Here is a 12,186-nt window from a genome sequence, read left to right on the forward strand (position 1 = left end):
AAGAGCTGGATTTATATTTAAGTGTGACGGTTTTTATGGGTGATCTACTGATCTAGTTAAAGTTTATCATCAGTTGATCTGATCACTACAGCTGTCTACCTTTTCGTCGACTCGATATCGATATCCCAGGATCTTGGGAATCTCCCCACTAAAAGCTTTAGTGTCATACTTCTTGAAGCTATGAGTAATACACATAACAAGGAACTGGTTGCTGATCGTTTTTTAGGAACCCCAACCGAATGCACTAACGCAAGATTTGAAAACACGAGAATGTCAATTAGCTTTGATGAAGAGTCTAAAAACCATCCTTCCCTGTAACAAATATATATGAAATACATATATATGAACTGCGGTTATGAAACGTATATGTGCACGATCCTTCGCAGTAAAGCACTATTTAAGCAACAGTGAAAATCAGACCTGAAAAAAACTCAGGCCTGTACGGGATTCGAACCACTGACCTCTGCGATACTAGTGCAGCGCTCTACCAATTGAGCTAACAAGCCAACTGGGAGCAGGCCATCAGATTAATTCGACATAAACCCGGAGATGATAAATCAAACAACAAATATATATGAAATACATATATATGAACTGCGGTTATGAAACGTATATGTGCACGATCCTTCGCAGTAAAGCACTATTTAAGCAATAGTGAAAATCAGACCTGAAAAAAATTCAGGCCTGTAGTTGCAAAGTTATTCGCAAAGTTTTATCAAAGAAGCCTGGATAGATACATTTCTTCTTGGCAAGGAATTCAAGATCGTGGTCTGAATAGTTTGAGCCCTCCAGTTCCTTTGAACTCAACCGATGAGAATCTGCTCTATTTAATTTGATGGCCTGCTCCCAGTTGCTTGTTATTTAATTTGATGGCCTGCTCCCAGTTGGCTTGTTAGCTCAATTGGTAGAGCGCTGCACTAGTATCGCAGAGGTCAGTGGTTCGAATCCCGTACAGGCCTGAATTTTTTTCAGGTCTGATTTTCACTATTGCTTAAATAGTGCTTTACTGCGAAGGATCGTGCAAATATACCATCCTTCCCTGTGTTCAACAGGATCGATCCTGAATTATTCCTACACTTGGAAGGTATTCTGAGCATTTTTGGAACCTCAGATAAGAAGAGACTTAAAATTTTGGTCATTTTATTCCTATGGGGGAAGGGATGTGGGGTGAGGGTTTTGCTCGATACGGGGTTGGAAATATTTGAGTGTCAATTACAAAGTGGTGGGTGTGTAATAACTCCACTTTTTAAGCTAAGTAAAAGTAAGTAAGAGAAATAACAAAGCATAAAACCTACCTCTTCTAAAGATGAAGCTGGCTCCTTCCCTTGCGCTCACGAAGTTAGCTCGCGTAGACTTTGATCGCAAATCAGGGTGAAGAAAAAAAAAAAAAACTGCGAAGAATTTTTGACGCAAATATTCAGAACTTCATGTTCTAGCTTGTATTTAATTTACAATGTGGTCCTCCCCTATCTCACAAGTATTTTACAACGCACCATACAATGGCAAATTGGGACCCTTAAAAATACCTCTAAGAACTAATAATCGTTTTTAAACTCAAATCTACCCAAGTTGTATGTTACCAAATAATGTTTTGATGCTCGATGCTTTAGCGCAAACTTTTTCATAACATATTGGCCCACGAATTGATCATTGCAAAATACAACTCACTCTACTAGCTCATATGATATCTATACACCAAACTTATATGCTGTAAAATCTTTAATAAGCTATAGCAAGAGCGCTGGCTCTCTGTTACAACCTACATTGTTTATGCCTACCATGGTCTCATTTATGTGAACAAAACAGACTTGTGGGAATCCTAAGCTGAGGTTGGATTTGAACTCATGTTTCCTAAGTGATCTGATGTTCCTTCCACGTCCCTTAATAACTAGGTAACGAGTTTCCATGTTCTCTAATACTATATTTTTTTTATCAAGTTCCCTTGAGCCTAAACTATTTGACAATCTTCTCCACGTGTAAGGCATCCCTTGTTGTCTAATTGAATGATTGCGTTCCTCTGACGCCATGCAAACCTTCTTTCTTTCTTTGTTTTGGCGCAAATGAACCGCTGAAAAGAACGTCTGCGATTAACGTTAGCTACATTCCATAGCGTAATTCTATTTGGTTGGAATGATAAAGTTAAAACCTAAGATCGTGTTCAACTGGGATCAATCGTTCCAACCGCAACCCCTTGATGCTGAAGTAGTTGAAGTTTCCCAATGGATCACTTCACCATGCAGTATCGGTTAAAAGGTGCTACCCATGGGAATACCTATTACCAGGAAGTTAACAAGGAAGTCGGATTTTGGCGTGCTTTGTGCACTCCCATAAGTAATGGTAAAATATAAGCATTTATATCCTTCGTATCCAGTGTATGAAGAGAGCACGAGTAACTCGCCATGTTGTTTTTGTTAACAGTTAGCGTCACAACCGGCTTCTGAAGCCCACGGTCAACTTCTGTCAGCCCGCGAAAACGGCACTGCTGGCTACTTGTGCCTTTTCAACCGCTCAAATTTAGTTTGATGACGGTTGAAAAACAAGATCAACCAAATAATATAAACCCAAAACGGTTTTTTCCATAAAACAGACAAATCGAACCAACCAAAAACAGTCGACAGGACAAACAAAAATTGATGTGCAAAGGCGCTACAAAAAGTGGAAGGTTCTACTTGTTACCAAATCGACAAAATACTAATTTCGTGTAATCACGTCGGCCATTTCAGTGTCAGACACCCGTCAGACAACAGTGATCGAGGATATCTGTTTACACCATTGAGCCTCAACTCTTCTATTTACTTTGTCGTGAAAAAAGTGTGAAGGTTTTAAAGTTAAAATCTAAGAGTTCATTAAGAAAATGTCTGACCGTGACTGTATTGGTCGGATTTAATCAGATGTAGTATCAAAATTACTTTACATATCTCGATGTCGTAGCGAGTTTGTTTGTATTTCCATTACCCCTGTTGTGTTGTCATCAGCATTGGAGTCCTCAGAAATGGCATTACCGACCCGGCTCCAACTAAACAGCTGCATCAGAGTGACTCGGAACTTTGCGTTAAGCAACACGTACAGGATTGGGTTGTAGACCACAGAGGCCTTTGCCATTATCTCAGGAACAAGAGACACGGAAGGGGAGACACTTTCGTGGCCGATTGCGGTACCGATCACGCTGACAATGCAGTACGGCGACCAGCTTACAAAATATGCCAGAGTCATGGAAATCACTAGGCGAACGGTTTTATTTCTGGACCGTATTTGCCGCACCCGAGCTTCCTCACTTGCCCCGGGCACTGAGCTGTTTCGAATGCACCTGCCAATTATGGAAACTCAGTTAGTCGACATTAGATGTCTAATGACAACATATTGAGATGTCCTCATTGAAAACAAACAGGGACGAAATTGATTAGTCCAATGGCTATTTTTCAGTATCAGAGTAGAATAGGTGCTTTTACATTAAAAATTTTCATTCCTGAGTTTCTCGCATTTTGTTATTGACATAATTCTTGTGATATCCTGACGCTTATATGCGTTTGGGTACCGGGTGAAAAGATGAAATTTTTTAAAAGAAATTCTTTAAATGCTCGATTGATAATGACTGCAACAGTTTTATCATACCATTAATAAATTAAACAAAGAACCATGTTACTTGGAAATTATTCAATTAGTCCACGCCTTTTTGAAATTTCTTCCTCAAAACTCAGACTGATAGGGCTGCAACACAAAGCGAGTACATATACGAATAGAGTATATCATATATATAGTATATCATATTGTATCATATTTCTGGCCCATTGAGAAGCTAACAAGTGACGAATTGCTCTCTCTAAGTAAAATGTAATAAAAGTGGGTCTGAAAAAAAAATCAGGCTGTGAAGTGATTTTTAAATGCATGTAATGGAAATAAATCTTTCATGTGGGCTCGTGGCTTAATAAGTAGTAGTGTGGAGGGACGGGGTCAATTCCCGTCTCAGCTCTCTACAGTGACTAAAATTGCAGATCAAAAATCAATTGGCCACTTGTTGGAAAGCTTCTCTTGGGAGGTGTATGTGTATTAATTTTTCCTCACTGACACTAGTATACCTGCTCTTCTAAATTTTTCATATCATCTCAGAAGGAGCAGAGGTTTTGACGTTGATGTGTTTTCCAGTTAAATAGACAGCGCAATTGCAGCGCGACTCGGTTTTAGAGACTGACCGCTGATACATGGGATCGCGTTACACATCTCTTGGAATCTTATCCGCGAGACAGATAACGGAAATTAAGAAAGAGAAAGAAATAAAACTCGTTTTCGTTTAGATTTGAACTCACCCATCAATTGTTACAATTGAATTAAAAAGGCCTCATTTCAGATGCCTCATTGAAAACAATATTGTCTTCCTCCTCCCTTGAAAGAAATTGTCTATAAAGTTTACTGGATTCAAAATTCGAGATCAATGTATTTAGGCGTGTTACGTTCGCTTTTGTATAACGTAGACGGACGGATATCCATGACGGGGAGGAGATGAATCATGCGCAGAATCGGAAGTAATCTGCCAAGTGGTTCTTTACAGATTTAGGGCGAACAACAATTTGGCGATGTAGATATATGGCATTTAACTATATTTCTATTTCAATTCTGCAAGCGATTGTCTCAAGCCATGTTGATCCACCGTAAATACATTCAGATGAGACACTAATTTATTTTTGTTGGACGATCAGCTGTCACCAAAATGAAAAACTTCCTTGGACATAAAATTTACAATCATGCTTAAAATCACTTCAAAATTAATTTAAAAGGATGAAATTGATTTTTCTCAGAATAGAAATTACAATTTTTTAATGAATGTTGTTTGGCTAACCACTTTCACAATATTCCCAGGTAAACTGTTCTGTGCACTCAAAAGGTCACATCGAACCAGCCACCTGGAAAGATTCGTCTGTTGACCATCGTTGCAGGTAGGATTTCAAGAGATGCGCATTTGCATGTATCAATGATCAATCATTAAGATCAAGTTAAGTTTGAATTGTATTACTATTTGTATAATTATTTCCTCTGTATTCTGTGATCATTCCGTACTGATACCTGTATATTCCTCCGTAGCTCCCAAGTATGATCACCAAAGGGATAAAGAAGCCAAACGTTACCAGATATATGATGTAAGACCTGGAGCTGAGGTCGTGGGAATACCAGTCAGGATGGCAGCTTACTCGTGAAGGAATGGGAATAAATTTGTTCCAACCCAAAGCCGGAGGAATCGTCAACACAATTGCGTACAGCCAGATTCCTGGTGGTAGATAAGGAAAATCTAGAATTATGACTATTCCGTTTGTTTCGAACAGAACAGAGGAAACACCGATATTTTGACTATGAGAACATGGATTTTTCTTATCGACGATAAATGTCAAGAAGACACTTTGCAACCTGCACGAGTTATGCACCCTGAGACGCGGAGGCCGTTTTAATTTGATCGTGATGATACATTTTTACAAGAGAGATGAATCTTGATTTTAATAAGTTCTAAGTGCGCTTTACAACCAAGTTAATTAAGCCTTCCAACCAATTTCTTTTCCTTAAGCCCTTCCTTTGTTATTGAAAACGAGTATTTCTGCTTAGTGTATGCATGCTGAGTGTCATAATATAGTGATTGTTTATAATACCTAAAACATTCAATAACATCTTTTTTTCTGTACCAAAAAGAAAAACTATTTTTCTTTCCTTAAAAATGGCCAAAAAAATACTGTACATTTTTTCCTTGAATCTCACAGACTCTCATTTCGCTAATTTAATTCTACGTTTAGATTATTGAAGATAGTCATGGGGAGAGTTGGAATAATAAAAAGTTGACGTAATTATAAAATAAAAGTTTATAATTCTAAACACGTCATAAATAATCATATGGATGAAGTAAAATAAAGCACGTGATTACACACAGAGGTTGAAAAACCAAGCACTGAAATTCACTTTCGGGTAGCAAAGTAATCGTTCGGTGAGAAAATAATTATGGCGGTTAAATTAAGAAGAGCGCTTTGTTTAGCGGTCGAATGTCTCTGTAATGTTGGAAATGTAACTTTCTTTGGGCGTTTTTCTTAATCTTAGTACAACCAGAGATTTTTACCTGTAAGCAGCATCGTCTCTACCTTGCCTGTCATCCTGTTCTGCTGTGCGATCTCATTTCTAGAGATACCCAAATATGTCATGATGGCCATGACAGCCAAAGTACCGATGGAGGCGAGGCCTGTGGCTGCGTTGATAAAGGCAAGCCAGTAGCAAAGAGCAGGGGCACTGCCAGTGTTTGCAAAATCTGCCGTGTTGTAGTTCACTGCCACAGTGTATCCAAACAAACACACCAGAAGGTCTGCAATACACAGGTTTACCATAAGAGGAGTCATACTCTTGGTTCGATGTTGCGGGTGGAACAGAACAATAATGGTGAGGAAATTCCCAATGAGGCCAAGGGTTAAAATGATGAACATAGTGGCGCCATAAAGTAAGTAAGATCTGTGTCCATGAGGACCAAGTTCTTCCATTTCCTTGTCTTTTGTGTGCGTGCGTTCCCAGAAACTGTTCAACTTCTCCTGTGGAGCCAAAATCTTTGCTTAAAAAGAGCAGTTGTAGATTTAGGCAATGTTTCGGGAAACAAGCTACGAATGAATTTGTAATATTCCCGCAGAAAACGCTGAATTAAAGGTCCTTGGGGCACATCCCCAGTTACTAAAATTGAGATGAAGAGAACTATTCACTTTCTTGTGCATTCTTTCTTGTACATTCTTTCTTGTACATTCCACCCGCTATGATACACAAATGGAAAGAGAGAGATTCCTAAACAATTATTCTATATATAGTAATGGGACAGTGAAAGTTATGAAATAAGGTCAGTTATCAAGGCGTCAGGCCTTTTTGACGTAAATAGTTTTTCTATTGACTTTGCGTTGAAGTGGGTCACGTTTGACCTCTTTGTAGGTTTCTCAGTCTCCTATATTGAATGTTTTAGCTGGAAACACGTGAATCATTTTCACGTGTAAACACATCCCAAACATAACATTTATTTTCAGGAAAATATCAATGGTATAATAACAAGTATCATAAACAAATCATTTCGTATAATGGCTTCCGAAGTAGTTTTTCAAACTGATATGGAGTTTTTAAAGTGTCACGTTATGGAAAGTTTTCAATTTTTTTTCCTATCTCGTCGAAATGGTCAGTTTTGTCCATAACAATAGTCGTCTGGTAATATAACAATATCCTTGCCGTTTTTCAGTCGTCTCTGTCCTTCCTAATCCTCTTAAGTAAAGTTGCTGTCATGTATCATGGTAGTGAGGCTGATTGTTCAGTGGAAACAATTCTGCTTCTTATTTTATTCTTGATCGGCCTGGAAAAGTCTCGTTACCGAGACAGAACCTCCTCAACGCTAGAATCCTGTCATTAGACGAAGACCTTGACTTCGTCCTGTGACAGGAATAACAGTGCTAACAGAAGAGATCACCAAAAACCACAACAGACACGCAAAGAGTTTACGTTTACTGATCTTAGGTGAAAATTGTTCATTTTTAGGAATAATTAGTGCTGCAAATAGCGTACTATTCCTTACAACGCGTTCAAATTCGTAACGGATCTTCGTGTTCCTTTCCCGTGTCACATAACGCGCGACGCTTTCATGAATTAATCTTTTGCTTTTTCTCGAGACGTGAGCTCGGGACGCCTGTGATGTGTTAAAAGATTTCTTATTTCAGTGCCCACGTTTTAGCTGAAAACTAACACGCTTCATAGCACTGCTGAGACAGGAGACAGAGTTTTGTGAAGTCCACGTTAACAAACACAGTTTTGATAGCCTTCTATAACCTTCTAAGTTGAATGTTTCTGATACTGGCACCCAGTAAGATGATATGAATGCAGGGTATGTGAATGGCGTTTGCCGCTATTCTCCATAATTTGTGTGATTTCAAATTATAAAAATGCTTTAGCTTAAGATCATCTTTACTTTTCCACTCAAATCTAGAAAGGAAATTTTTAGGTATTTTATTGAAATGTGAGATCTGCCCAACGCAAATTTATTGATTGAATAAATGAGTTGCATGATATACGCTATATCAGGGAACCAGAACGCGCGAAATATGCGACGGTGTAACCTGAAGTACAAGAAAAAATATGAACGGAAAGCAGAGCGAAAAAAAGGTGACCGCAACTGAAACGGTTCAAATTTCGATTTTTTTTCTTCCTTCATGCTTGAACTTTATCGTAAAGGACACTTTCTTATGGTTTGGTTTGCGTTGTTTTCGTCTTTTCCCCAGGCACCCCTAGTGCGATCTAAACTATTCTCCCTTTTACCCCTATCGTTCGTTTTTAAACTTCAATTTGAAATCGTGTTTTTTTTTGGTTATATGCGATTTTCATTCTGCCTCTGAAACATGATTATGTGTTTGTAATTCCATATATAAATAGGAATATAAAAATGAAAAAATTGTATTTAAGGATTCAACACAAGTTTTGGTCAGTTTAGGCAAGTGCTACATTATCAAACACATTGCTTTGTTATCTTGGGCAAAAGTAATTATCTTTATAAATCATACGTCAAATTATCAAACAAGAACAGAGGTAAACACATAACACACCTTTGTTTTTTCGGTATGGAGCAGAATTTTTCCCCCGAGATTTCGCGGAGAATTTGTCTCAATATGCGTTACAGGAGGACACCTTATTGGAAAGCCCACGTTGCAACACACTCCATTGCATGCTGTGAAATCGTTTTAGGAGACGGAGGCTTTTAAAGTCCGCGAAAGAAAGTAAAAGCATTATATACAGCTTATGCTGTTTTCTGAATCTGATTTGCTGGCACTGGCGCTTCCTATTAGATGATAATTTGTATTCGTGCAGGGAATTAAATCGGATTTATGGCAGGATGTTAAAATGGCGTTTCCGTAATTTTCCGTTATATGTGCGAATTTTTTAGATGATTAAAAGGCAGTAAAACTCTCGTGCTTTAGGCCATGGTCAATTAAAACAAATCTGTCACTGAAGATCACCCTTACGGTTCCAGTCCAATTTAGAAAGGAGTTTTTCAGGTATTTTATCGAAAGGGAGATCTGCTTGACATAAATCTATCAGTTGACAGGATAAAGTGCACCACGTTTGCCCCTTGTTCGATGGTGTAACATATTATGCTTGTGCTGCTATTTTGCAACTTGCGTAACACTTTTCTAGAGTGCCATAGGAAAGAGAAAAAATATTGAGAATTAGCAAAAACAATCGCTCGTATTTTATCTTAGACCACCGCGTGAGGCATTGTTCGATCAGTTACTTTTTCATTTTGTAGTATCTTGGCCGCCAGTCTTCGAAATACATCAAACGCCATCATTCGAGAAACGTATTGATTACACGGCGCGCGCGAAAGACGAACAAAACACAAACCAAGTCAGTCAAGTGTCCTTGACGATGAATATCCACACGTAGCACTATCAAAGAGACCGCAGAGAATCAGTAAGAGGATGGAAAATGCAGCCAATCAGAATGCAGGAAAGCCGTGCAGCCGTATATTGGTAAGTAATAGACCTAACCTCTTCATCGTGCGCAGAGATCTCATTCCTTCCGAGGTTTACTAAGCAATTCCTTTCTCAGTTTCCTTCAAGGAACCGTATTTCATACGTGCTCTTTAAATTTAGTGCCATAGATGTTAAGAACATGCATTGCATTGTCAAGGTCGTAGAGAATAGGGAACCAATTCAAAGCCATTCAAACGGAAGGCTACTTGCATGTGGCTTCAATTTTTGTTAGTTTTAGATAACAATCAATGTATGTTATACTTACTTGTATATTACAGTTACTGTTAAATACTCTATACGTACATTTCTGACGAAGTTCAGGATCCAGTAATGTTTCTCGAGGCCCAGTGGTTTCTACGTCTGGTTGGAAGTTTTTCTATTTATGTTCTATTAATACTGTTCCACGTACCTGCTGCCGGAACACCGGAACAGAAGAAACGCTGTGCACAAAAAGCCATTTTCCATTGTTTAGACTAACTGAGGTCCGGCTGCGCACGTGCATCTTAGTATGCGGAAATAGTAATTTTGTAAGTTTTTCTCATTTGAATTTCAGCCGGAAAAAAACACAGTAAAATTTAGGATTACTTGGTGTTTATCAATTTGCTAAAGTTTGCTTCTTTTAAAGCAGTTTCTATTTTTTCCGGACCCAAAACTTTTGGTCCAATTTATTCTACGCATGCCCTTGGTTTAATCGCCGGGGAAAAGGCGAGTTTCACAATTTACTACTTAACTAAACTTAGCTAGATTTTTGTAGTTCAGTGAATCTGGTAAGTTTTATTTGAAAGAGTAACCATACTTTCGAAAAGCAATCTCGAACTTCAAGTCTTTTTATCTACAAGAAATTGTGTAGCTTTCCATCCCAGCGAAATCAACGAATAACTCTGAACCAAGGTAGGAACATGTTTGCAGGTCTTAAAACAGTAAAAATCATTGTGCTGCTAAAGATATCAGTTCAAATATCGAGTGTCGTAATTATGTTCAAACTGGAAGCCGAAACCTTCTCTCCAGGGGTAAATTGAGTCATAACAAAACCGTTTAACATTTTAAGTGCTTGACTCAAATAATTAGAGAAACATTTGCAAAACCAGTCAAGGTATTTGGAGATTTCAAATCTGTCAAGTCTCGATGGGTACATCCGAATATAAGCAAATTTCTTTGAATTTTCCTTTCCTTTTTTGATCATTTCACGACTACAGAAAAACAGCAGACCAGGTGGGATAAACTTTCCGAAACTCAAATTTAACTAAGTTCTGTTGCTAATTTTTGCTTAGTAACTAAGATAAATTTAAAACATTAATCTTACTAAGGAAAAATTGGAAAATTTACATAACGTGACACTTTAAAAGCTCCATATCATTTAAAAAAAACTGCTTCGGAAGCCATTATACGAAATGATTTGTTTACGATATCTGTTATCATACCACCGATATTTTCATGAAAATTAATGTTATGTTTTGGGATGTGTTTACACGTGAAAATCATTCACGTGTTTCTAGCTAAAGCGTGCAGCTATTCAGGAAACTGGGAGTTCTGGCTTTGCACGAGAAGCGATAATTAAAGGAATTACGCTTACACAACTAAATTAATCCATTTCTCAGCCTCTAATTTTTAGTTGGAGTAACAACACAGGATACAGCGAATAGTATCAAAATGCTTAAACTCTACAGCTTTGTGCTGTCCAAAAGAGTACGGTCTTATCGCCCTTTAGGTATGAAAACGGGTATAGATTTTTGCATCATTACTATTTCTAATGAGTATGATTTCCAAGCAAACCGATGTGAGCGAATAAATGCAGTTGTCTTTCAACTCCAAATGAATAGTAGGGAAAGGGGAGTTACCAAATATTTTTTCGAGCTGAAGTTGCCAACTAATCAATTTGTGTTTTGCTATTCGTCTTGGAATTACCCTGCATCAGCGGACGGAAAACTGTCTGCTCTGGGCTCATAACGCCACATTCAGGTGCAGTTTCCTAAGGGTAAAATTTCTGAGACAAAATGTCAAATACTTATACCACAAAATTTATACAATGCTTAGATAATGTATCGACCTCACAAAGCACGAGATCATTCAGACCATTCGCAAACCACGAGGTCAGGTCAGATTTCGGAAAGTTGGATGAGGATTTTAGAGGTCGGGTCTGAAAACAGTTTCTCTTGGTCTAAGATGGGGCCAGGACTGGAAATATTGGATGGTGCATCAATACCAAGAATTGCAAGTTAAACTTACTCCGGGCTTTGACCCCACACACATAACAAGTGTTGTTTGAGTGAAAAGAGCAAGATGAACAACTTTTTTGTCTTTGAATTTAACAAAAGGAAAAAAATTGTTCCTTTCAGTGTCATGGTTACTCAGGTCAATCACATGAGAGACGGTTTAAAAAACAAAAGGCAGAGAAACAAGAAAGGTCAAAATATTTTGCGAGATTTCTGAACACATGCCACAGATATTAGGCTTTACGTTTAGTCACGTGTCATTTTGAAAACATGTGTTTCTTCATGCGCTCGGACTGTGCAAACCTTGAAATTAAGACCGGTCTCTAATTTTGTCACTCGCTGTGCGTTATTTCAGTTCTTATACGGTCCATTACATTTCACACGGGCTTTCTTTTTTCGGGGAGGGGGGTTAATGATTATATGGCGGGTGATGGTTTCCACTATTTCCCTCGGCAATTGTT

The 12,186-nt window shown here is 38.2% G+C and overlaps 1 protein-coding gene across 4 annotated transcripts; it reads right to left on the minus strand.

The window, feature by feature from the left end:
- Positions 1-326: 326 nt before the first annotated feature.
- LOC111336243 (blue-sensitive opsin) lies at positions 327-9,963 on the minus strand. Of its 4 annotated transcripts, none has more exons than XM_022942297.2 (4): positions 9,816-9,963; positions 6,092-6,551; positions 5,059-5,260; positions 327-3,307 (listed from the first exon to the last, which is right to left on the minus strand). In XM_022942297.2, exons 2-4 carry the CDS (start codon positions 6,501-6,503, stop codon positions 2,911-2,913), a joined length of 1,011 nt encoding a protein of 336 aa, XP_022798032.1. In that variant the 5' UTR covers positions 6,504-6,551; positions 9,816-9,963; the 3' UTR covers positions 327-2,910. The 4 variants fall into 4 exon arrangements, with proteins under 4 accessions (XP_022798032.1, XP_022798034.1, XP_022798035.1 ...); XM_022942299.2 differs by having other exon boundaries at positions 6,092-6,571; positions 9,816-9,923; XM_022942300.2 differs by having other exon boundaries at positions 9,778-9,880.
- Between the last annotated feature and the right edge of the window lie 2,223 nt (positions 9,964-12,186).

The sequence above is a fragment of the Stylophora pistillata genome, chromosome 13, assembly GCF_964205215.1.
Source record: "Stylophora pistillata chromosome 13, jaStyPist1.2, whole genome shotgun sequence".
NCBI classification, from domain to species: Eukaryota; Metazoa; Cnidaria; class Anthozoa; order Scleractinia; family Pocilloporidae; genus Stylophora; species Stylophora pistillata.

What these genes read in the sequence shown, in the direction of transcription:
- LOC111336243 (XM_022942297.2), bottom strand. Translation starts at nt 6,503, where the DNA reads ATGGAAGAACTTGGTCCTCATGGACACAGATCTTACTTACTTTATGGC. An exon ending in AGAGACGATGCTGCTTACAG is followed by an intron (nt 5,261 to 6,091) that starts GTAAAAATCTCT and finishes ATCTACCACCAG; the next exon opens with GAATCTGGCTGTACGCAATT. An exon ending in AGCTACGGAGGAATATACAG is followed by an intron (nt 3,308 to 5,058) that starts GTATCAGTACGG and finishes CATAATTGGCAG; the next exon opens with GTGCATTCGAAACAGCTCAG.